At 38.4% G+C, this 26,907-nt stretch overlaps 1 protein-coding gene across 1 annotated transcript in view; it reads right to left on the bottom strand.

Annotated features, from left to right (window-relative positions):
• The window catches only part of LOC108972230, a 55,595-nt gene that overhangs the window by 17,070 nt on the left and 11,618 nt on the right, over positions 1–26,907 (bottom strand). The window contains exons 2-5 of the mRNA XM_018938756.1: positions 25,030–25,209; positions 10,752–11,638; positions 10,433–10,568; positions 1,641–1,774 (exon numbers count right to left, since the gene is read on the bottom strand). Coding sequence (XP_018794301.1) covers positions 1,641–1,774; positions 10,433–10,568; positions 10,752–11,638; positions 25,030–25,084 — 1,212 coding nt within the window. The 5' untranslated portion in view covers positions 25,085–25,209. The remainder of the gene's footprint in view (positions 1–1,640; positions 1,775–10,432; positions 10,569–10,751; positions 11,639–25,029; positions 25,210–26,907) is intronic.

The raw sequence follows: 26,907 nt of genomic DNA, 5'->3' as shown, positions 1-26,907 counted from the left end.
AAATAGATCCTTATCATGAGTACAACCGTAAGTATATTTATCAATACCGATTAGACCATTCTGTCCTGTTTGGTATACAGCTTGATTATAAATGTTTACAGTTTGTTTTTACATCTGGTACTGTCTGTTCTATTCTCTGCTCTGAAAAGTTTAGAAGACAGCTAGACTCATCCTAATGCAGTTTTCGCTAAATTGGTGTAGAACAAGATGATTTATACTTTCTTATTTAGTTTGTATCYGAGGTTCCATTTCGGGAAGAGTTATGGGAATTTAAATACTTAGAGACACTTGAACGAAAGCTATCTTATGGTTGACTACTATATGGTTTTTAAAACCAGTTTCAACCAGGTAATGTTGAACATATTTATGTCGATAAGTATATATAACATTCATTATAGTATTGTGCTCTGCGAATGGACAATAAATATAATTTTCCCTTAGGTAMATTCGAATATAAACGAGACAAGGAATAATGTTAAAAAAATATTGACAATTACTTGCCGTTATAATGTATGACCCATCCACAACTCACAGCGAAATTGCGCAATTGAATTTAATAATGTAAATGATGGTCGAGTACAATAGAATTACTTGTAAGCGAATGAGAGACATTGGTATGAGTAAAAGTTAAATGTGAAMGAAAGGAAAACTATGCGCCATAAATTGGCTGCAGGAGGAGGAGTGGAGTGGAATGCAGAAAACCAGCAATCGGAATGGAAATGCAATGAAGTATGAAACAAATGAATGAACAACAATTGAACAAAGGAAAAGTGCTGCACATTAATAGGCAAAGTACAGATAAAGGCAAAACAAAAAACAAAAAAGCGAACATGAAATACGAAGCATGAGAATGGAGGAACAACGAGAACCATTACAAASCATGCGAGTCTAATGTAAAAAGCGWAGGAACTGGTGCAGCCACCTGTCGCAATTTAAGTGGAACAATTGTAAAAATTGCAAACATTGTTGTGTTTGGCTTAAAAGTTTGATTGGCCGACATCAAGTAGACTGCAGAGGCCGTCGCCACATCAATTGCAAATTGAAAAGTGAACAGTGCAGAGTGAAGGATGAAGAGTGAAGAGTAAAGATAAAAAACCTGACACAAAACCCCACAAACGAAGAGAAAATAAGAATTTAATAAAAATAAAAATTGAAGACAATCAATGAACTTCCGCAGGATTATGAGTAACGAGAGAACTTTTTAAAACGCAACCAACAGCTAAGAGGAAATTGGTTTATGCGCGCTCGCAGCGCAAGCAGCTGCCTGCGAGAGCTTTGTTGTACGAGTAGACGTGAACAAGTTGAGCAATGGCTTTAGCTTAAGGAAGACAAAGGTAGAACAAGCACTTSATTTCCTGGTGAAATCAGTCATGGTGATGAAATTATTGCGATGATAAGACTAYGTCAGTGGAGACTGCCGGGTGGAGTTGATCCACTCAACTGAATGAGGTCATTTTGTTCAATTTACTCACTTTGGTGGGTATATGTATAGAAGGAATTAAGTCGATATGTCACTGATAATTAGAAGCTGAAAACCGAGTTCAAAATTCAAAATATATCAATATATGGACATACAAGAATTAGTAGAAAATGGCTCAATCCCCTTTCAAAATGRTAGTCCTTTTACAATAAATACTTACCGGTTGATCATTGATTAACCACTGCAGTCGCGATGCTGGATGTGACTTGCCCGATGTGCAGTTCAACGCTAAAGTGTCGCCTATTTGATATTGATTTTGTTGGCCTCGGATATGTGGACCATCGCGTGGCAAAACTGCGGTAAAAAAATTAAATGCATTTCATAAACTAGATATTAATGCCAAATAAGTTAAATATGTGGGATATGCTATTTTCAAATCGTTTAAATTGTGATGGATATATGTTTATTCAAAACGTTCCAAGTGGAATATTGGATGAGGTTCACGACTCTCGATATGTTGTACCATTGACTTGCCTCAACTTAACGGAACTTAAGTTAATTTTTAGCAATTACTAAGCTTTTGTGAACTTAAAAGCGCTGAGGTGCATAAATTTGTGCAACTGTTTTCAATAAGTTAAGTTAAGAAAGCTATTCGCTCAACGCACAACTTCACAGCTCATCAATTCACGTTTATCGCAAATATGCAAATTACATCGAAAAACACTTTGTAACAAATTTGYGGCAATGCCGTTTTCACTAGTTCTCTGTAAGTTTCCTGGTGAACACATTTTTAATACAAATATTCATTCACCAATGTACCGCTTTGTAAATCATTCTGCAGACGCGAGTCGAACTTATTTCCATATGATCTAAAAAATTACAAGATTTAAAATCAGTACTCGCAGGTGTCACAGCAACTTAGCGCGCAAAGTCCCCGCCCTCGACTGTTTGGTACAAAACGTATTTCGCACGCTTCGACACTTTTCTTCACAGTACATAAATTTGTTGCTCTGGCGAGAAAAACTCCGAAGCAAGAAATTGAAAATCACATCACGTCTTCAGCGCAAACATGTAAGTGAGATTGTGTGGAGGACTACAGTGGTGGCCAAGATATACGAATGCTAACATTGTTTGCTTTCTGGTTGTTGACCAGTGTGTTGACTGCTTTCAAGATTAAGAATTTTATTTTTGTTTAAACAATTTAAGAGAGAACTTTGCCAAAACTAAAGCAAATATTTTAAAACAAATACTATTTYATTATATTTTTAACAACTAACTATTAAAGAATGTGTCTAAAAGAGAATTTTTCGAAATTCAATTTGTTTTCGGAGACATAGGTATTTTGCTAATTCGGCATCCAAACAGGTTCGAAGAGAGCTAAAACTTTTCGAGTTTTACTCGAAACTGTCTTTTTCCAAATAATACTCACGATTTCTCAGATTCTACTGGATTGATTTTTCTAAAATTTTAGAGAGCCTTTTTCATTGACTTTTCTATGCTTGAAAGTATACATATCCTCAAAATGTAAATGTTTAATATTTTAGAAAACTCAAAGCAGTTAATAAAGTGGGTCGAAAACTGTCTTTTTTTAGATAGTCTCCACTTTTTGAAAAGATTCTGCCAACTCTTTCTTAGTTGCAGAAATTGCAAGATTATTCTAGATTAATACATTGGAAAGAGGATTAAGGATATGGTAACGTGAGGCCCCCATTTTATAGRACAATTAGAACAATGAATGAATTATCATATTAAACTCTTAATCAATACTTAATATATTCCTAANGTTGAAGGAACTTTCTTACAAACTTCTAAGTATGTGCTCCTCCACCATACAAAGAATCCGATGGAATGAATAATTTTCCATTTAAGTTGTAAATGCTGTCTTCTCGAGCGCTAAACATGGAAATATGTTGTCTGTTTTTATACCTGTCTCTTATACACATCTAGATGTGTATAAGAGACAGCTGCAATATATAGTATTTGCCACCATAGTGCTTGATATGAATCCTAAGTACATGACGTGCCATGTAATTAATTTTCCATGAATTCAAACTCATTCTATTCAAGCATTAACAAATATTTTTCATTAAGAACATAAGTTCTGTTCAAACAATGCAATTATAGATAATATAATGACAACATTAAGGACTGTCTCTTATACACATCTAGAACATATATATGTATATGTGGTATACTTATAACATAGGTTTTGTATATATAACATGTCAACGTGATAAAATTCTCGCAAATGTTTAGCATTGACAACGATTCACGGATTCATTCATAAATTGAGCCTGTGCGCACAACTGGCGTGGCGTATTGGGGAGCACGTGCAGCGAACAGCCTCTAAACTACGCGACAGGGCGCCGATAAGCGATCGCACTCCGGTCGCGTATGCTAAGCGTTTGAGCCGCGCACCTGTCGGCATATGATTGCATTTAAATATATATGGATTATATATTACATGTACTTATATATGGCCATTTGTTTCTAGGTTATAAGGCTAAGTGGCAAAGATGCCGGGGTTGTGATGATTAAACTTGTTGGTGAATTATTTGAATCATTAGAGGTGAGCAGTTTCATTTTAGTGTACTGTTTAAGGAAAGTGCAAATTTTGAATTGAAAAGAAGTTAAAAGTTGTACATATCTATTGTGGGGTCTGTTGAATCTTGAGTTCACTTGAAAACAAGCGCTCAAGTCTTTGCAATCTGAGTTAAGCATTCAGTCTGACTGCAATATATAGTATTTGCCACCATAGTGCTTGATATGAATCCTAAGTACATGACGTGCCAWGTAATTAATTTTMCATGAATTCAAACTCATTCTATTCAAGCWTTAACAAATATTKTTCATTAAGAACATAAGTTCTRTTCAAACAATGCAATTATAGATAATATAATGACAACATTAAGGAAGGAGAAAGTGTATTTAAGTATAAATTACTTGCAGATTCACAAAAGATGTGATTACTTTTAATAAGTATAAGTGTGTGTTTAGTAGTTCAATGGCTATGTATGGATGCATGCCGAAATGAATTTACAAAATTGTAGGAAAATTACAATTTCAGTTATTTAATAAGAGAAAATTCTAATCGAGCTGCACAGAAAATAGYTGAATTTGAATTGCATAAGCTGACTACAATCGATTTGGTCTCTCTTTATTTATATTTCGATTTCAATACATCTAGGCGAGTTTTTTAAGCTCTTCTGCCGGGACCTCTCAAACAACTTCTGCCGGGACAGTGTGCAGTGTCTTTCAAACAGAGGTGGCAGTCATGAAGTTAACTGCACATCGACTTCTCTGATATCGGCTTCTTTTAGGGAGRTGTGCGGAACTTATAGGCTTCGCGGTTGGTCAGCAAAGGTTGGTTAGCGASCAGCAATAGTAGGATTGGAATGTAAAAGGTCCAGTAGAATTCCTGGCTCTTAGCTATGCTCACATCGCCGCAATGATTRGCRTCCTAACTAGGCGAAAGAAATRKAAAYATCAAGACACTTTCTCCCCCMCAGACCAGCTTTCGCCGGACTAAGKTTGAAACATCTCGGGTGCGTTAAAAAATCCGGTGAATTGGCTGGAATTGATATTGGCCACTGCGACGGTCTTTTAAATCCGTACTTAGTAGTTCTGTGCATCACAATGAACAAGCATGTTTAGCAGTCCATRTGGGATTATTCGCCTCTTTAATTTCCAATTTTGCATCCCATAATCGCATTTGAAAACCAAACCAATTTCAATTCCATAATTAAAAAACTGCAAAAATCTGTAAAAGCTATTACATAAGTTATCTGGCAAATAACTTTGCTTCCTTTAAATGTTAATATTTGTAGAACTTGTTGSTGAAACTGACTGATTCACTGGAATTATTTTAGGCTTTTAATAGGGAATGTTTTCCCGCTTGTCAGCCAACATTCTGCCGCATTAATGCACTTCAAATAAAAAACACGGTTTAAACAAATACTTGAATGAGTATATAAATTGAGCTTTGCAAACACACACACATGCACACTTGCCGCTGTTAACTGGGAAAACCTGTGGCAGTTTCACACTCGCGCGCCAACTGTTGAGTGCGAAAAATCGCGTCGGATAAAATCTGATAATATTGACTTTTGAAGCACTCGCATATCTCGCAAAGTGCACTCTTACATTAACCGCAAATCCTTGTGTGATAACACCGCAGCCGCACACCGCATTCCCTTYGCCGCTGAGCACTTGTCGACCCACTTCCTCGCTTGCGCCGCAGATTTCCGGGGCTTAACAGCACTGCCGCTGACCGTTAATGGGTMGCGGCGGTCACCGCCGTCCATCAGAGTGTGTGAAAAGTCACTTKAAATTCGCAGACAACAAAACCTGCTCCCGCATAAATGAACCGAATGCAAATAATAATGCGCGAAAAGCAAAAAAGTTAAGCCGAATGCAAATTAAGTGACCGCACCGCATTGAGAGCGCATTGCCATGTCCTTGTATGKGTGTGTGTGCGATGAGGCACATTAAAAACCGCAAAAAGTAGCAGAGATTACAAATATACGTTGTGACATTGCTCATGCAGAGTGATTTACCCCGAAGAGCTTCCAAAGCAAAACTAAAGCCATCTCGCAGAATTTCCCTGCAATTCAAACTTAGCCAAATTAAATTCATCTTGAGYATTGATATGATTTGTTGAACGAGCGGTACACGTTAGTATCATGAATCGAAATTCTTCTTTCTTATCTAATATCATAGAYTGACAATTGACTTCCAAAAAATTGCTTTAGAATCTAAGTTGAAGGAACTTTCTTACAAACTTCTAAGTATGTGCTCCTCCACCATACAAAGAATCCGATGGAATGAATAATTTTCCATTTAAGTTGTAAATGTTGTCTTCTCGAGCGCTAAACATGGAAATATGTTGTCTGTTTTTTTACTTTCCTTTTAGCAAAATCCAAGACTCTTCTCTCGTTTTCGGCCGGCACGAAACTTMTAAGATCGTGTTAGACATATTTTGCACACCATCCCACAGTGGTCAATTTCATAGGCCAAAAATAAAAAAAGAATATAAGTTTGAAATTTTCACTATTTGTAGTAAAGCTATTTCCTAAAACACATACATAAATACATTTTTGCTCTCTCCCATTCGTAGGGGCTGCGAAAAGCGAGAGAAGAAGAAACACCCGGCCTATGCAGTGAAATTAGCTTAAAAATTCTCTCTTATAATAAAATAAGTTGCAATATAAAATCCTGTTTAATCCCCATAAATCGAAATGAATATTGAGAGTAAAGGTATATGATATATTACAAAGTGGTTTTTATGCAATAATATGTTGTTTTATTATTTTAAAACAATTGTTTTCTAAGTGCCATTTTGAGTGGTATGTTTTTCTTTATACATCGATTTAAGGTACACAAAAAGTTGTGATCCCTGTCTCGCCCTCAAATGAATGAAGTTTGTTTATATCAGTTAATGTTTTCTAAGTCAATGAATTTGATTTCAGCGGCAACTTTCTTTGTTATTCATGTTATTCTACCAGGCGTGCGATTTTTTGTGTGTTATTTTTTATAATTTTTTGTATATTCGTGCATATTTTATTGGTTTTTTTATCATACATACATACATATATATATGTATATATATTTGGGCTTTGGTTTTCATTCTATCATTTTCTCACTTTTATCAAATGTGTGAAACTTTCACATTTATCTACAAATTTGCTTTCCGTTTTCCATTAGATGTCTCTGTTGTCAAGCACTGGTCGATTAAATCGATTAAATCGTTTTATATCAATCTTGGACATTTGTGTCAACAATAACCCAACTAAATATTTGTAGAGATCTGTTTGCATCCCAAATATTCTCAACTGAAAATGTCACTTTTTGAGCCGAATTCTCGATATGCTTTTATTTTTTATTTCCAAGAAAAATGCGGCTGAGGACTCGTCCAAGCTTTACTCAGGTTGACACATACATAGATCATACTATTACTCTACTACTACCATATATACGATTTCTATTAGGTATTAAAAAGATATAGAATTTTTGTAAAGCAACTTGTCTTAGTTTACAAAAAAATGGATCATAAAGCATATCTTGTGTTATATAAGCATTGCTTTTTAAGGGAATAAGGGAAAACACTTTGGACCGTTTTTATACAATAAAGCCTTAAATTTACCAAAAAAAAACAAAAAACATAATAAAACGGCGGGAGAAAAGTTGTAGACCTAATATAATATAATRTTATATTACATTTTTGATTTTTGGTGTTTAGAAAATGTGTGAAGTAATATCATTTATTACCGAAGCAAATTTTATAAAGCTTCACTATCTACTTATTAGAAGCTTCGTTAACAAAAAACTTGATATTAACTTTTTACCGCTATGATATCATTTTAAAGGAAAAACAGTTATCTTGAGCAAATTAAGTTTCTTTCACATTGCGCCACAAATGTAATTAATGAACGGAATGAGTCTCCTAATTACCGCAATATGTATCTTTGATGGYAATTCTGTTCAGAGCGAATATAAGCATACATTTAATAATATTAATTTGAAAGACAATAATTTATTTGTCACGATATATGTCCTTGTATAACAGATAATAAAATCGCAAAATGATGAAGAGCACAAACAAATTTGGAAAAACTGCAGACCTTCGCCCACCCGCTATTGCCGACCTGTTCGAATTSAATTCGAATTTCAAAAGAAATCAGTTTAATAAAATATAAATGCAATCGATTTGCGCTATATCCTGCACAAGAATTAACTTCAAATTATTCCTGGTATTATTTTGATTCATCATACACGAAGCAACTAACGGATCGCTACAAATCAGGACTTGCTAAACCTTTCTTCACCAGTCAAAGAAAACTTAATCATTTTATCTAACTGTGCATAGTATATTAAGTTTACTAATGGAGGTTTCGCTTATTTTGAAAAAAGAAAATGCTGTCGTATTCGAAGAGATATCCGATATGATTTCTATCGCTCTCGGGGATATCTATTGTAACATAAAATAATCTAATGACACTCAAAGTTATATATAAGTGTTGACATTGATATGAGTCATAATAGGTCACTTGAAAAGCCTGACGCATATGTAAATGGCGGTACTGATTTTTAATAAGCCCTGACGTTCACACGGCGCGTGTCTAAATTTGATAGCTGTTGGTACATTAGCGATTCATATTATTTGGAGTAAAGCAACTTTTGTTATTGTGGTGTTTTACTATGATAGGTCGGGGACTTTTCGCTTTACCTGAACCGGGTTTATAATACTAAAAATATTACCCTATAAAAATTTATACAGATGATCAACATGATGACCTGATTCAATTTAGCCACGCCAGTCAAATCAAAACTAAGGTCTTTCTAGGGAATTTTTTACATTTGTGATATGGGATAATACATACATACATACATACATATATAGTGTGTGTGTGGAAGTTAGTGGGATTGTGTTGGGTGTTCAATTAAAAACCTTTTCAATAAAAAAAAAAGAATCACTCTGTATGAAATTAGCGTTCTATATCGGGAATGGATTCTTCTGTCATTTTTATTAAAACTAAACTTTATCAGTTCGATTTTTTCCATTTTATTTGGTAATCCCAACTTCATCGTCACGTCAAACCATTGTCAACCATTTACCGAAAAAAAYTAGATGCCCTTTCCACCAACCAAATCGGGTGAGAAGACAACGCCGAATTCGAATTTATGTCGAGTTCTAAATTTGTCTGTAGGTTTGTAAAAAAGTGAATTTCACATTCACACACTCAAGCCGTACAGTTATGTACCAACATGTACCAACATTTATATGTATGTGTGAGAAAATGCGAATATATGGAGCAGTGGCTGGTGGCAGCTGCACAAATTTTAAAGTAAACTTTGCGCAATCAACCAAATGCACCGCTGCACAGATTGCCCCAGCATCTTTGCCAACTCTTGCTTTTATTTCTCCGGTTTCGTTTTGCATTTTTGTATTTGTCTTGCAAATTGTTTGGCATATTTCTTCTTTGTTGCTTGCTGAAAAATTCCCTAAAATCGCATCGATACTCTCGGTTACTTGCACTAAATTGTTGTTACTTGAAGTGAATAAACAAATGCACAACACACAYACACATACACGCCCACATCCACACACAAGCCATGAAGTAATAAATATGTATGAGTGGAGATTTTGCCGAAAACTGCCGAAAACTGCCGGAACCTGCAGCTCTGCTGGGCTTCAATCTGTGCAAAACTATGCACTCCAGCCTTTTGATATCGCTCACACACACACACACGCACTCATACACACACACACTCTTCATTTAAATGTACGCACTTGGCTGGTGGATTTCTGCTTTGTGGCCCGCATACATATGCAAATGCGTGCTGCGGTGGCTTGGTCGRTGCCGTTCGGTTCGGGCTTGTTTTGTTTTGTTGTTATTTAAGTGCGGTAATAACAAGAAATATTTGAAATTCACTTTCTGGATTTCTCGAATAATAAATCTGGAAATTAATTTTAGAAATTCCGGGAGAATGATTGCATTTCTACGTAAATTCATTTGAAAGGCGGCTATTGGCTTGATTGTTTGTGTAGGGCATAAATTTTGATGAAAAGTATTTCCACCTAACGAGTGACTTACGCACAAAATGCCTTAAATACATAGGGCACTTTGCTTAAGTGGCAACTCTTGTTCGTAAAATGAAATTGATTTCATTTCACTCCCTTGGTTATTAAAGTTCTTAGCCTCTCCCGGTTTGCATCTGCCTTCAACAAGTAGCAAATCACATAGAAGCTGGAAAAATCCTTTCAAATAATTTCAATTACACTAAAAATATCAGCCAGAAGGATTTAGATGTGCACTAGAACCACTTTAGGTTATCACTTTCCATCACAGAGGCTTCATCGCCATAGATTTCAAACCCAAAATATCGAATAAAATACCTCAATTCAATTAATAGAAATGCTCAAGTCGAAGTGGCCTTCAATATTCCTTTTCCCAAKWTYKGCGTTTGCTATTAMATAAATCATTCTAGGAACACTGTTTATGTGGTACTTACATACGATGTCCATGCGGCCCTCGCCCTGCACCGAAGAAAAGTTGGGCGCCTCAGCTGAGATCTCGCAACGGTACAAGCCSGATGAGTTGAGCGTCAAGCCGCGCAGAAATACGCGCCAACTGTCTGAGTGCTCCTCCTGCGAATAATAGAAAAATTAATTTTAATAAAGAAATTTAAATTCCGAAAAGAATAAAGCCACTGCAAGCGCTGTTATGTARCAACAAATGTGGAGGTGTGACACTTTCACTCACACATCCACATTTCGCCTTTTCCAATTTCCTTTGCCATTAGAGTTCGCCAATTTCGCATATATACTTACACTGACACGTATGCCGTCAAAGCGATAACTCGTCTTCTGCGGGCGCGCTTTCGGCACAAAGCGATAGAACTCCTCGTTGTCCTTGTACCATTTTATGGCATACAACGCCTCGCCGTCCTCATCCTCATCGTCCTCCGCTARGACGTCTTCCTCCTCCTCCGCCTCCTCGTCATCATCGACGCCGTCCCCGAATTTGTAGCGATGCGACGTGCCCTCCGCYATCGCACCGCGCGAACCACTAGTGAAGGTACTGGCGCCAACATGCGCGCCACTGCTGCTGCTACTGCTGCTGACGCCGCTATTACTGAAGCCGGGTATGCCCAATGCTTGGCTGAAGGCCGCGCCGCGATAAACGCTATGCCCGTAGGGAGAGCGCTGCGTTTGATATGGGTAGTGCTGTTGCTCGTCCTCTTCCTTTTGTTGTTGCTGCTGATAATAACTGCCAGCGCCATTTATGTCGCTGTTGCTGCTGCTGTAACTTTGCGATGGCTGATATGGATAGGTTTGATGCTGTTGCTGGTATTGTTGTTGCTGCTGGTGCTCTTGCTGCTGTTGGTGCATTTGCAGTCGCTCCGTATGGTAGGAGAATTGACGTTTGTGTCGAGTAAATTTCGGCCTCATGGCCACAAAGTGATGTGCATCGAAGAAATGCATATTGCCGCCATAACGGTTCCGTGTGTTCGTGCGTGTGCGCGTGCGTGTGTAACTGCGATGTCGGTTGCCAGCGTCACTGACTAAAACTTCACTTCCGATGTTGCTGCCGACGCCGCCATAATATGGCGGGCCGCCTGTGCGATTCAACTCATATTGGCATTCGAGCATTGCAGACTCGCCGCGAAATTTGAAAGCTGGTATTGAGACYTTTACCAGACGCAGGCCGGCTAGACCTGGAAAGGAAGGAACGGAAAGCAAATCCAATTATAATTTTTTTTTAATTCGAATTTTTGTTTTAATTTAATATGAAGTTTTTTTTTTTGCTATGATAGCATTGCTACCAGGAAAGTGCTATTTTATTCACTCATACGCCTTGGCAAACCAGACAAAATACTGAGACGGGATTACATACCTTCATTGAAAAATGGAGATAATGGGTAAGGTAGGTTTGAAAAGATTATACCTTACAGTTTTCTAATTTTTTTTTCTTATTATCAGATAGAAAAATTCAAGAATCGGCTTGGAAAAGTTTCATCAGACATTTCAGATCTATAAAACAAATTAACTAAGCTTCTCAGCACCGAAATACAGATATTTACAAATCAAAATATTTCKAATTATATTCAGAAATTAACGCCATACAACAGTACAGATTATTTCCTTTGGAAAGCTGCAAAAAATACTAATAAACAAATATTGTCCAATACAACATTCAGAAAGTCAATCGAATGCTGGGTCAAAACAGATGAACAAAGGCGGAGGTTTTTTTAGAGAAGCTAACTAAAACGTTCAATCCCTTTGAATCCYATAGTATTCTAACCATCAACAAATAAAAAACTGAAAAATATCACAAAAACTAGATTTAAACTAAAAAAAAGGACTTTCGACTTGGTGACTGCTGATGTACTAAAAAATCTAACGTGAAAGGCATTATCGATGCTTAAATCGATAATAAGTGCCTGCTTAAGTCTCACATACTTTCCATTGTCACCAAAACCTGGCAAAAGCCAAATGAGACCACATAATATTGTACAATCTCATTGTTGCCTATTTTGTTCAAACTACTTAAAGCTGCAATCACAAGGAGACTTCATAACATAATTGAAGAAAAGCGGCTTATATCAATTCACAATTTCGATTTAGATCTCACCATTCCGCAATGAATCAAGTTCATCGAGTAACAAGCCTAATAGAAGCTGTGATGAAAGAAAAGCACATCTGCACAACAGTTTTTCTTGACGTGGCCCAGGCGTTCGATAGAGTAAGGCACCATGGCTTACTTCATAGATTAAGACTACTTTTTCCTAGGAACCTTACTAGACTAACTTAACCTCTTAAAATCAAGCAAGGATAATCACTACACACTAAAAATGGTTATWCCCCAAGGAAGGGTCCACTCTTGTACTTTTTTTACTAGCGACATACCTAAATAAATAAATCAAAGTGCTACATATATCCCCTTACACATTGGGAATGAAGTAATCCCGTACACCACCTTTACGAAATAWCTTGGTATGACGCTGGATACCACGTTAAAGTGGAAGGAGCATATACAAAAACAAAAATTGTGGAACTAAAACGAAAATACAACAAAGTAATCTGGCCCTCGAATCGAAAAGAACCCTCTGTTAAGGGCCAACTAAAATCCTGGCTTAGTATCAAGCAGTGAACACCCATTTGGACGGAATTCAAGTATTATGATGAGCTGCACCGTAATACATCCAGGCGGTTCAAAGATTCTAAAATAAAGTTCTAATATCGAAACATGCCACAAGGTTACAAAATCATGTAAACGCTGAAGTGTGAAAACCAGGAGAGACTAGAAATAGCAGTCGCAGACTAAAATGTGGAACCTTTCATGTCATTCTAAAAAATAATAAATATTATAATGTAATGAGTTGCCGCTGTTTCCGTATATGATTTTGACATTATCACTCCGTGAACCAGTTCCCTAAACTCTGAATTCTAAACTYAGAGCAACCTTGAATCAAAAACATGCTTTTGTCGAAGAGTATAATAGAGACATAGGAGTATTGATGTTGCACACTACTTCCTTGTTGGTGCTTACTAATTTTAGCACCAGCCGCCTTTCGCTGCCACCAAAACTCACACACTCATACACTCCGTTCGTTACACCTCGTAGGCAAATATACCCACGCTGCCGCTTAGAATTTGCCAGCTTGCTTGGAACATACATTGCAGTGTGCACAACAACGTTGGCTCAAGTGGTCCATTGAAACTTGCTAAAGCGTAAAGTGTAAAGCTCGGCATTACAAACCAATCGTTAGCAACTTATTTGCTGATTTTTTGCTCTCAACTTGGTTGAAGAGTTGCGAAAAACTGGTGATTTATTTTCATCAAGCCGAGCAGGCGCAGCGCAGACTAAAGCAGCATTAAAACACACGCACACATTCGCGTTAATGGAAAGCTTATAATAAAAATGGATATAGGCCTATTGACCTCACTCACAACTTTCCACTGAAGTGGTGTAAAAGTGCCATTATGTTAATCCTTCTGCTTGCAACTTGCTGCAGCATTGAATTGTGACAACAAATTGATGACTGTCAAGAGTGAAGGCGAAAGCTGCYGCCTGCAGCCACCGCTGCAGAATGGTGAATGCGAGAATGTGGAGAAAACATTTCGAAGTAAGTAAGTGGGGAAAAAACTGCTCGAAAAGTTGTCGAGCTGTGATTGAAATGGTTCGAGCGAGCGTAAGGAATATAAAAGCGAATTGTGCCAACAAAAAGCATATGTTAGTGGCACTCTTGRCGCTGCTGCCGGCTAAGGACCAATAAATTACTTAAGTATAATTTGTGTAGCAACAGCAAACCAAGTAGACCAAATGCATGTGGCCGAGGCGTTGCGAAAGTATCGAGCAGCAAGCAAAAGTTAAGCCAGYGGAGCATAAGCTGAGGCAAAGTGTTCGAAATGCGAAAGCTTGGCAGCTGTCAGCCGGTGGAAGCTACTTGGCGCACTCYGCACTCTRCATAGCCACTTGAGTGAGAGTGTTTTCTCTCGGCAAATTCATGTGCATTTATGCGATAAAGCGCTTTTAAATCATTGGGGAAAATGTATCTGAAGAACTGAAGCCGCACTTTGCCTGCTAAAAGTCTAACGATGCTAACACAATACAACAGCTAATCTGGGGGTTGAGAAATTCCAAGTCAGGGTGATGTTACTAGGTCAGTATAGTAAAACCCTCAAAGGGTTTGGCGTTCGTATGTRTCAGTTTTTTTTATGACCTTTTAAATTTTTTCCTTATCTTGATGTTTTTTCGCTTAGTTGTAACATTTTGGCAAAAAAAAAATTTCTTTTAGATAAAAAAGTTCCACAGTGTAATCGAAAAGAAAGATATATGTTGAAGATTGAAGTTTGGAAAATCTTTCAGCTCAAATTTAAATGAACATTCATTGAACGGACAACAGACGGGCGGGAATATGATGAAGTAGTCCATTTTTCATAGTGAACGTGAATTCCTTCCGAATTTCCAATACCCATTTAATAACAAGGGTGGAGGGATGTTAAATTGCTTTATATACTCACAGCACACAAAATGTTTCMAAGGCGTTTAAGTACCAGTACTTGCAGCAAACTTCCRCCCATCTACATTTGTAATGTTGCGCAGCAGCATTTGCAACCGATAAACAAGCAAYACTAAGTGAATTCGGAATGAACACGCCGCACCATAAAAAATTAAGAATATATGGGTTGATCATCCCTGTAAGAAAGACCAACTAGTGAGAAGAATTTCTAATGCTTATCTTATAGCTTACTGATTTTCTTCCGCCGTTAATATATWTYGGAACGTACGCGCACCGACTGGATTCGGTAAAAGGCGTTCCTAGCTCACGAACGACTGGTCGGTTGTCTCCGAGCACCTGGAGAATCAGRAGAAGCATTTTCGCGGGCGTGTTTCTGTGAGTGGCGCAAGCCGCAAATGCAAAGTTCGTTAGAGAAGAGGTACGCACTTAAATTCTGTKTGAAACTCGGTAAATCGGCGRSGSGGATGYTYGATAWGATCWAGCAGGCTTATCCAAATGTTGCTTTAGCAAGAATTGGTGAGTTTCGGTGGCACCAGGCCTTTTTGGAGGGCCGGAAAGAGATCGCTGATGAAGACCATTTGAATGAGCAAATCCTAATTGAAAACGATGCTAATTGTCTTTTTTGACATCGTCCACCATAAATTTGTTCTACGAAACGCAAACAAAGGGCTAGTCGAGTCCGACAAGACATGGCTGCCCATTGGAAGTTGCACCACGACAACGCCTAGACTCACGTCGCCTTTCTTTTGAACAGCTACCTACCAACGGTTTCGAAGCCGCCCTACAGCTCAGATATGGCCCCCGGAATTTTTTTCTTTCCTTGACCTGAAAAGACCGATGAAAGACAACCGTTTTGCAATGACAGAGGGGATCCAAGCAGCATGCACCTTGGCTCTCAAGGCTATTTCGGAGAATGCCTTCCGTAACGCCCTCAATGCTTGCAAGTYGCGCTGGCAGCGCTGTATCGACGCAGAAGGAGCCTATTTTGAAAGTTTTTAAAGAATTGTAACGATTTTTKAAATCGACTTAGTCTTATTACTTTCCGGACAAACTCTGTATTTGCACTCCGTCGATATTTATATTAAATTTTGAAGAGTCTCATATAGGCTTCTATGAAAAATCATAATTTCTTTTACCTTTGGCTAAAATAGAATTTCATATCACCCCTTACCTACTACGGATACAACCGTTGAGAATAACAAGAAAAGCTTGATGAGTTTTACAGCCTTCAATTCCTTCTCATTGCACCAGACTATTGAATGTTAAAGCAATTTGTTGAAAAATGGGAACGTAGTTTGCCTAAATCAAAACACTTTAACACCAGCGTATTGTCCTACAAGGAAGCTATGCGTTCCCCTAATATACATACAAATTCAAGACATTTACAAAGTATGCCATACTTACGTAAGTGGTGACATATTTATGTAGATTGACAATCAGTTAGCCTGCAATGCACCGGCGCAATCACAATAGAAATAACTTATCCCATTTCACATTGATATTCCATTTGCTCTGAAATTTCACTAATGTAGAGTAGCAAAAACCTGCATTTACATACCGTTCCTGAATGGCTCCACACACACAAAGGCTCACCTTACACATTCCACTTGCACATAACCGAAATGCCGCCGCTAATACTGATAACTGAACAATACTCGAGGTATGTATAAATTCACTTCTACGAAAAGTAAAACTCTCTGCTGATGACAACACCGCTTTGTAACGGCTTCTCACATTCCTACCCCTTYAGGCGCTCGCTGCGCTACAAGCGATCTGTGGCGTTAACGTGGAAAGCATATTTTAACACCGAAAACAATAAGACGAGCATTCAAGTCGATTTTATTGTTGCCGAATATGTTTTGTGTGAATTTCAGCGGCCATTGTGTTCGGAATGGAGCTTTCGATTTGTTTTCGTTGCGCATTGTTTGTTGTGTATCAGCAGCCAGCTATCAAAGGGTTTACCTGAGGGTTTCAAAACCCCCTACCCACGCTGCATGCTGCCCACGTTCCATTAGGAGTATGGAAAACTGAGCTGCTAAAGTAGAGAGCTTCGCGCCACTTCTATGGTATTATTTACAGTTATAAGTAGGTTTATGTTTACGGTACTTAAGTTTAGACTGTCGAATATAACAGAACGTACCAGATGTGCATATGAACACAGACAATACCGAAGTGCTTAGAAAGTGGTGGTCAAACAAAGGTTGTCATCAACGGCTAGCCTAAAATTGAATTTTTTATTCTCTTTAAAAAGGCTTCACAGAAAATCCAGTGGTCATTCACCGCAAATTTTAAAAATGCAATGAATATCAGAGATAATTTTCATTAGAAGTAGGAAGAAGGGTTCGCATCGATATATGTCAGACTAAATAGCAAATTTTATAAACCTGGAAGTTCACCTAATTTACTTGTTTACYAAAATAGAAAATGTTAAAATTAATGTATTAGGTTACGTTAAGAGGTTGATCTTAAAAGAGATCGCACTTGGATAACTTAGAACGCCGGTCCGTTAAGACACTCTAGAAAGCTTCTATATATTGGATCGTAAAAACATTACACCGAGAACTGAAGAGGGCTGCAGACAAAAACAGAGAGATGCCGAAATGCGTGAGTATGAAGAGCTTGACAAGCTGGCTGCCAGGGGTAATACTCGAATATCCTACGAAWAGATGCGGTGACTAACAAAAGGTTTCAATGCCGGAGCTTAACCTTATAGAAGCTTCAGAGTTGATCTAGTGACTGATGTCCAAAGCATACTAAAATTAGGGAGGCAATACTTCTTCAGCCTGCTGATTGGCAATAAATACCGAAAATACCAAAATAATACCAAAAGCTCCGCATTATCTGGAAATACTTCTCCGAGCCGTTCAATAACACACGAGGTTTCAGCGAAGGCGACTCCCTATCGTACAGAGCTTAATCGAGCAGGTACAATCTTCTATAAGAGTGTACAGCTGCTGGCGTATCTTGTCGTCGCACACGCGACTTGACTCCCACGTCACTGTTGAAAGTCGGAACTTGGAATCCGTACAAAATTTCGTCTACCTTGGAACCAGTTTTAACACCAACAATCATGCCAGCCTCGAAATCTAACGTAGAATACAATTTGCCAACAGGTGCTACATCGGACTGAATAGGCAATTGAGAAGTAAAGTAAAAAACCAAACTCTATAATGTCCGCCTTACTAATAGGTGCAGAGGCATGGGCAATGACAACAAATGAGGTGTCTATGTCCGTTTCAGCTATATCTTCTGGTTCTGGAGATGTTTCAGCCTCATACTTGCAAAGGCTGTATAACAAAACGGAAAGTCCCTTGCTGTGTCCACCTCACTCTCCACCATAGAAGTTCGACAACTGGTGCCTTACAATCAGAGTTTCTACTAGCTGTCCATAGTGAGAACTTTTGTTTGGTGAAGAGTGTATCAGCATGTTGGTTTTAGCTTGCCATTGAGTATTGCTTTTTTTCAGTTGAAGCATGGTAATTTGGTAGCTGCAGTCGTCGTAAACAGAACTGTCTCACGTGCAACAGCTGCAAGGTAGTTGGAGGAATATTGCAACGCTGCTGATTTGTATTTCCTTACTTTCCTTTCTATTATTTAGATAAGGCGGTTGCAAAGTTGTTAGCTCACACTTCAGAATTTTTAAGCAAATGCATAGCAGTTTGAGTGGGAATATTTTAAACATATATTTACGTCAACATGCTGAACATTCTAAAATAATATAATGTAGTCAATGCAATATTTTATATATATTTTAAGGAGTATTGAAAGGGTATTCCAGTAGGTAGGATAACTGTTCCGGGGTATAAATCCGAAAATAGTAATAAACGATCTAAATAGCTCAGCTCACAGCATTATGCCTAAGACAAAAGTTTCAATGTCGAATTTTCGAAACTCAACCTCCCTTCAATATCCGTTTGTCATGGCATGTTTGCAAGGCCCATTTGCGCATCAATCAATAAAGCAGAAGTCCGAAAAATCCAAAAAGTTGAGTGTGTCAGCGACCAAGCACGTAAAAGTCATTAATTCGCTGACATTTGTAAATACTGTGATGAGAGCTGCTGCATTCGACATTGCTGCTCAACGACAAAGACGCGTGACTAGCCTGCCATAGAAGCGAAAGCGATGAGAAATATCAGTCAGCTGAATGCAGTTTTGACAACTGCACATCAAGTCTGCGGTCTGGGGTCTGGCGTTTGGTGCTTTAGTACTGTGCAACACTCGACTCTGTTGCTTGAATGACGGCAGCACTTGGAATTTCGATTTGCTGCTTAAAATGTCACGGTGCGTTCGTGTGGATCCGCCATCAAATGCCATGAAATAGCGCGGTGACGAGCAAAAAATTCAAGTTGCAGGTGGAAAACTCTAAACAGTTGGGTGGCAAGAGATGTACCTGAGTGCAAATACTTTTTTATGCTGCACGTTTGTACATCTTTGCAGCGCTTGCATGAGAAGYTAAGTACCATATAGGGCAAGCTAACCTCCGCTTGACGCAACGTGTTACCTGTTGTTGGCACGACAGCGCATTGCTCAGCATTCAAATCACTCAAACGCGACGCTATGCGACCACCTTAAAGGATTACTCCCGCGCTCGTGGAAATGCAGAAGGTGTGTGCTTTGAGGATAGCGGATATGTGGATGTTGTTGGTTTCCGAGGCTATGTACMTATAGCTTAAAAGTTAGCGAGTGTCAACGATTGTTGAAAAAAAAATAATTAAACTTGCGATGAATCACTTTCATTATTATTTTTCATGTTGCTTATTATGGAAACATAACTTCGCGGTCACTAACATAACGTTTAAATTTGATATACTAATTATATTTATATAAGCAATATACTAGCACCCACAATTTGTGAAAAGTWACGGCGCATGTCCTCCTTTTACCTCATTAAGATGTTTCGGGGTCTGGTCAAAGAAAAGTCGAGGGGAAAAAATTAGAATATTAGTATGGGTGGTTGAAAAAGTCYTTTCGTATTTCTAATCAAATTTCAACTTTTCTTCATATTTATAATGAATTTTGGTCGACCGGTTTTTGGTATTTTTCCGCTAGAGACATTATTCTATCAGTGTAAAACTATTCTAGTTTCTCGGCGAAAAACTGCGACAAGTAATTTTCATAGGCTTCTCYTGAAGCCAACCTTACTCTATTAARAGAGTTCTGCACTGACCGAAACAAATGGTAGTCCGATGGTGCGRAGTCATGWCTATATGGTGGATGCATCAAAACRTCTCAGCCAAGCTCTCCCAGGTTTTGCCGAGTCATCAAAGATATGTGAATTCTAGCGTTGTCCTGAAGGAAGCCGCAGCTCTTTCTGATGAACAGTTCTGGCCGTATTTTTCTATTTCTTGCTTCAATCTCATCAGTTTTTGATAGTAAAATGTAGAATCAATCGTTCGATCAGGCTGCATAACCTTTCGAGGCGTACATCCGGGCTTTCCGACCATTTATTTAGCTACACCACGCCACCTTCACCACATTAGTGTCGTTTTTGATTCACTTTTCTACTTCTGTTACCATTCGTTTCAGAACTGTTTCGGTTTCATTTCGTTTCAGCAAAGAATATGGCATAACGGCATTATGTGGTCGATTCCGTCCATATTGAATACTGACCTTCTTGGAGTACTCCAGGGACTCAACTTTTTCCGCTTACAGGGACGGGGAGACGAACATCCAGCAACCAACCCATCTCTCCATTCTCACTTTCGATTATACCTCTCTCGATTAGTTATAAATGCTAAAAACAACCGTTAGCTGAAAACAACTTTTACATTCTTTGCAACATGTGCCAGAGCATAAAATATCGGTCGTTGCGAAAATCATGGAGAAGGTGAAAGAAGCCGAGTGTATTTCGCTCGTTATTATGAGAATGGCTTTTGGTATATACATACGTATATTTGCGTTTGTAAGACTATCTGCATGTCAACTAAGCTCTGCTCGGGTATCAGTGCGATGGCATGCGATTGCCAAGTGTGCAAATACTCGTTTGATGGCACTGCATAAACAGCGACCGGCGGCTATGGCAACAACAGCTAAAACGGCGACGCAACAGTTTAAACATACAACACTGCTTACATTGCCAACCGTAATAGCTTTGTGAAGCCAGCGGGTGTGTCTCTAGGTAAATACAAAAGTGAACACGTCTCTGCAAGAATACAGGCGACCTACAAGTGCTTAAGCTGTGCAAGGATCAGCGGTTTAATGCTATTGACGGATGCATTTTGCAATTTAAAAATTAAATAAAGCTTAAAGTGGTTCTAGCRAAGAAGTCTAAACATATTTAGCAAACTGTTTCACAACAGCATTTTGCATTCAAATTTGAATAAACACGTCTTGGTGTGTACTTTTTTCTCCTCAAGGCTTACTTTACATAGATTAAGTCGCCAGATTAAATATTATATAACAGACACCCAAATGAGATAAAATTGCACCAATTTTGTTTACTAATACCATATTTTTCCTAATCAATGCAGCTTTCAATATGCATCTGGATTTCCTACTGGGTAATAAGTGAGCCATTCGTTAACCAATGCTATCTTCACTTGGCAAAAAACGACCTGCTTCAGCAATATACTAAGCTCACATGCACAAAAAATATGCAGACCAAGCAGGTGCAGGGTTGCACTCCCACACCTGTGGTTTGTTTGAGGCTGTGACAGAGGAAACAGTCTGCAAAAAAATTCAAGCCAACCAAACTTCTAATGCAAACAAAAAATAACGAAGCAGAGAAACCCCTSATTGAAAGAAATGGGGAACAAAAAATTTGTGGCAAATGCAAAATAGTTTCTGTAACTGTACTTTGATCGCGCATCCCTTGAATGAACACAGAAAAATTAAAGCAGATTTCAATAGCATACATAAGACACTTAATTAAACATTATGGAGAGAGGGAGGGATAGTCGAATGGTACTCAAAAAACCCTTAAGACATATTAAATGTTCATGGGTAAACCTGAAGCTCTCTGTGGTCTTAAATATATTTTACGTAATTACAGTGATTGCGAATTTAAAAAAATATTTTTTTTTTTTTTTGTATAAGGTTTCAAGCCAGAGCATACCAAATTATGGAGGGAATACTTCTCCAGCCTTCTGAATGGCGTTGGAAGTGCAACATCTGGAGATGACGAACCCGATTGCGCAATCGATGATGATGGAATAGATGTTTCATTGCCCCACTATCATTTGCAAGATATGGCCAATGCACCATAAGGGTTACCCCATTTACCGTATTATAAGCCTATTTAATATCGTATTTAAGGTTTTAAGTATCAAGCGTAGTATAGTGTGTGAAATACTGAAGCCCATCATCCACAAACTGATTGGACCTTATCAGTGCGACTTTAGGCCTGAAAAATCAACAACTGAGCAAATTTCCACCATGTGCCGAATCTTGGAAAGTACTGCCATTATTTGGCAGTCTCAACTTGGTATCCCTTTGCAAGCTGACTCTGAACAACACCAAAAGCTCCGTCATAATTRGGAAGGCTGTTCGATAACAAGCGAGGTTTCAGAAAAGGCGACATCCTAACATGCSACTTCTTCAATCTACTCCTAGAGTAAATAATTGAAACTGCATCCAGCTGAATTAAGAATGTAYAATCTTCTATAACATGTTGACAGCTTCTTGCGTATGCCGATGATATTGATGTCATTGGCATCAACAACCACGTTGTTAGCTCTGCTTTCTACGGACTGTATAAGAACACGAAACGTATGGGTCTGGCTGTGAACGAGTAGAGCTAGACGAAATATCTCCCATCTTCAAACAAACAGTCGTCGTCATCGCACCGCATCGACTTGGCTCCCACTTCACTGTTGACAGTCGTAATTTCGAAGTTATATGTAGATAACTTCGTCTATCTTGAAACCAGTATACACCAACAACAACGTCAGCCTCATAATCCCACTATTTCGGACTAATAGATAATTGAGAGTCGGCGTTGTGAATTTTCGAGAGAAAGGTTCCGTGAAAGATTTGTGGTCCTTTGCGYATTGCCAACGACGTYATTGACATAGTTCAGCGAATTAAAAGACAGYGCCTAGGTTGGCTAGGTCATACCGTCTGAATGGATATAAGCAATCCARTTTTRAAAGTACCCGCCGGGAGAAGCAAACGAAGAGGAAGACCTCCACTCCGTTAGAAAGGCCAGGTGAAGAAAGACATTAGCTAGATTTGAAATCTCCAATTGCCCTCAAACAGTGCAAAGGAATAACGACAGGCGCTGTTGTAAACTCGGCTATAACCGCTTTAGCGCTATCTACACCAATAAAGAAGTAGAAGCTTAAATTTGTTCACAAAAACAAAGTTTTTTAAAGCCGCCATTTTGACTAAACAATCGATCACTGTATTATTAATAATTTTTTTTTTGGATTTTTTAATAATTGTAATCATAAAATTTTTTCTCAAGGCAACTCTTGTTTCCTCCAATTGGTGGTCTACACGCAGCGAATTAATTTCCGTAAGTTCACATTATTTAATTTATTATAAAAAAAAAAAAATCGCTAAATAGCTGGTCTTCTGACTTGGAGGTGAACCCTTAACACAGCGTCACCTTAAACATGGAGCGATCTCCTTCCTTGTATACAGTTAATAATACCATTAAATAAAGCATTTAAAAAACCCCAAACGCTTATGCGAAGGTTAGAGCGAAAAGAAATATTTATTTAATTCAGCACATAAAATATTTGTATGTAGAATAGTGCATGAGTATGCGTACACCGTAGCGTGTATGCAACGGAAAACACAAACTCAGTCATGCCCGCAGCCTAACAGGTTGGTAAGCTGGCAGTGAGCTTGTGCAGGAATGCCACTCAAGTGTCTGTCACATCAGATTCGTCGACGCCCGCTTGATATGTGCATATAACATTATTGAAAATGTGCCCCGTCATGCCACATGTCCTACAAGCACCGCATACGTACTCATGTATATTTGTATGTATGTATGTACATAGTTGCAACGCCGTGTTTAAAGGAGACTGACGCGTGCATGTCGCAGTTGATTTGTTTGCTGATGAGTACGTGGCGTGTCGGTAGTAAATCTGCTCCGTTTTATGAGMGCGTTTTTGCCACAATGCAAAAGTGACAAGCGTAAGCTAGTGGTACACTTTCTTTTAAGCACTTTCTTTTAGTAGGTAACGCGAGATATGAAAATTTTAATTACCGCCTGCGAGGCATTATGCACAAGGCCACAAAAAGGCACCAGCAAGAGCTCTTGATTTACATAAAATTAATAYGAGTGTACTTTATACTTTATGCGCTCCTTATGTTGGCTTCATTTTTAACACTTAATACTTTCGTTTTATGAAATACGGTACTAATTAATACAAATATGAGTCTAAATTCCACTTTCGGGAAGTAACTCGAGTTAGAGGTGCAGGCGGTAGTTTATTTAAGTTTTGTTGAACTTCGTGGCATAACTTGTAGTCGCAAGCTTTCCGGCTTGTTTGAGGTATTTTAAGTSGTGTCATTTATAGTAATTCTATTGAAGTGAATTATATGAGCGCGAATATGCCACAGTCTGTCCTGTGGATTATAACAAAAGAGTGGAGCTACCTTTGTCATAGCTACTCTGTCCTGTACTGTCAATATCAATAAGTTTTGTGCGAGAAAGCGTGTGGAAAGATCAATATTCGCTCATAAAGCCATATTTTATATTCTATATGGTCCCCTCTTATCTGSCATTCCTATTTTCACGCACATGTTGCTCCCACATATTCTTGTATAGCTCTGAAACATCCAGATAGAAATACTCTGTGGTATCCGTTGAAAGCTTCACTGTTCAAAATTTGCCAAAACTTTAAGCAATTTTACTAAACTTCTTTCAAGTTTCAATTACTAAATGCAGACATCGTATACTATTGGTATTAAATAGTTACAGTTATTCCCGACCTGATATAAAACACTAAGATTGCTTTGACTGCAGTAAGCAGGCACAGGCTAATTTCGCGAGGTTGGTTCTCAGCTTTCGCCATCTTTCATAAGACTTATAGATATTTTAAAACCTTGACTGCTCTGAGCGTTCAACTACGCTTGCTCTCACTATGTAACAACAATGTTATAAATATTTTTGAGATATTCCAACTCACCATCCAATAAACTAACGCTGAGTAAAAAAATTCGAGCCTCTAATGTGAATTTCATTTTTTGTTTCCTTTAATATTACCACCCGTACATACGTCCACAGAGTTCTTCATTCAATAGCATCCTGAAGCTTGGTCGTTTTAGTACAACAAATCACTTATGTCGTACTTTTCGCGCCAGTATATCTGAAAGAAAAAAAATTACATAACAATAACAGTTAAAGTAATCTTGTAACAAAGCATCAAATATAACGTATTTGTAGAATATTTAGATCTCTGAAAAATATTGACACCAAAAAAGGAGATCTTTTCTAAAATAATAAGTGGACGAAATTTTTTTAACCAGTTTAATTAAAATGTGGGGCAGGCCAAACRCAAACAAAATTTTAAGTAAAATAAGGTCAATATTTTGTAGGCAAGATTTTTTTATATTTCAGTTATAGAGTCGGCTGGAATCGTCCCGCCATCGGAGATCGCTTTCAACTCGAAAAATTTCAAAATTTTTATTCGAAAACCTGTCTGTATATTCTTAAAATATATTCAATGTAATTTCTAAAAAAAATTTATTTTTTTTTTAGTTTTTTTTAGCTCCCAGAAATGAAAAGATTCAAAACACGGTTAGATTCGAACGCAACAACATTAATAGAATGAAAAATGTATTTTCGCATTATTTAGGGTAGCTTCAGTTAGGTTAATCTGGTAGACCCACGGATAGATCAGTTTGCGATATCATATGGAGTTTAGTTGCTAGGTCCAAGAGGAGTAATCAACACTTAGAATGGTTAACGCGAATTTTAATAGACTCTGCGGCCTCACTATCGATACCTCCTCCAGTATATCATACTGAGGGAACCCCAGATGCTTACTGCGTAGTCTTGCCAACGCGTGTTAAGTGCACAAGAGATGCTGGATTGCTTCCCTGGTGCCCTGCTCTAGACATTTCCCACAATCTTCTCGTTCTGTCAGCCCCAACATGCGGACGTGTGTCGCCACCAGGCAGTGACCTGGTTTTCTTTAACATGCTTCTGTCGAGATCGTCGATTAGACAATGCATGGGTTTCAGATTGTTGATCACATTTTCGGATGTGAGCCGCACACCATTCTTGGCAATCTCGTCCACTATTTCATTGCACTCGACGCCTTTGTGACCTTTGTGGTCTGGCACCCAGTAGAAGTAAAGTTGATTGCTTCTGGCAACACTTTCCACTGCTGTCCTGCTCTCCATGGCACTTCTGGCCGATATGCGGTACGAGGTTACTGCCTTGATAGCTGCTTGGCTGTCTACGTAAGTGTTGACTTTTTAATTACCTGCACGTGCATTAGAGGCTAGCTCCACTGCTTTCACAGTAGCCAAGTTCTCAGCTTGAAATATACTGCAATGGTCTCGGCAACTTAAAACATAAATTCTGGACAGTATATTCACAAACCAACTTTATGGTGCATTTCCGAGCCATCCGTATAGATGTTTAGAGTGTTGCGCTTAGTTAACATACTTTACACCAGGCATATCTTCCCATGATTGAACCTTCTTTCCCAGTTGAAAAGTTAGGGTCAGGCAGCCCGTGTTTGCCCAACCACCATTACGTACCCAGCTATGTCCGATGGTTTCATATGTAAATTCTCCTACAGCCAGTAGTCCTTCTGCCGATTTTTGGCACAGTTTTCAGCTGAGAGGTCTATTGGGGACAGTACCAGTTCAAGAACCCCCGTTCGAGTGGTTCTTTAAGCTCCCGTTATGCACAGCGCATCGACCCTCTGAACACTTTCCATTGGTAGTAGGTCCGGTCACATTATTTAATGAATTTAGTAATGATTAACTGTATATAAGAAATGAATACTAAATTTGAATTTGTTCAACTTCAAATTCGCCGTTATCTTAGCAGT

The sequence above is a fragment of the Bactrocera latifrons genome, unplaced genomic scaffold (assembly GCF_001853355.1).
Source record: "Bactrocera latifrons isolate USDA-ARS-PBARC rearing strain unplaced genomic scaffold, ASM185335v1 scaffold_11, whole genome shotgun sequence".
NCBI classification, from domain to species: domain Eukaryota; kingdom Metazoa; phylum Arthropoda; class Insecta; order Diptera; family Tephritidae; genus Bactrocera; species Bactrocera latifrons.
This window is presented reverse-complemented; position numbering and strand designations above follow the sequence as displayed.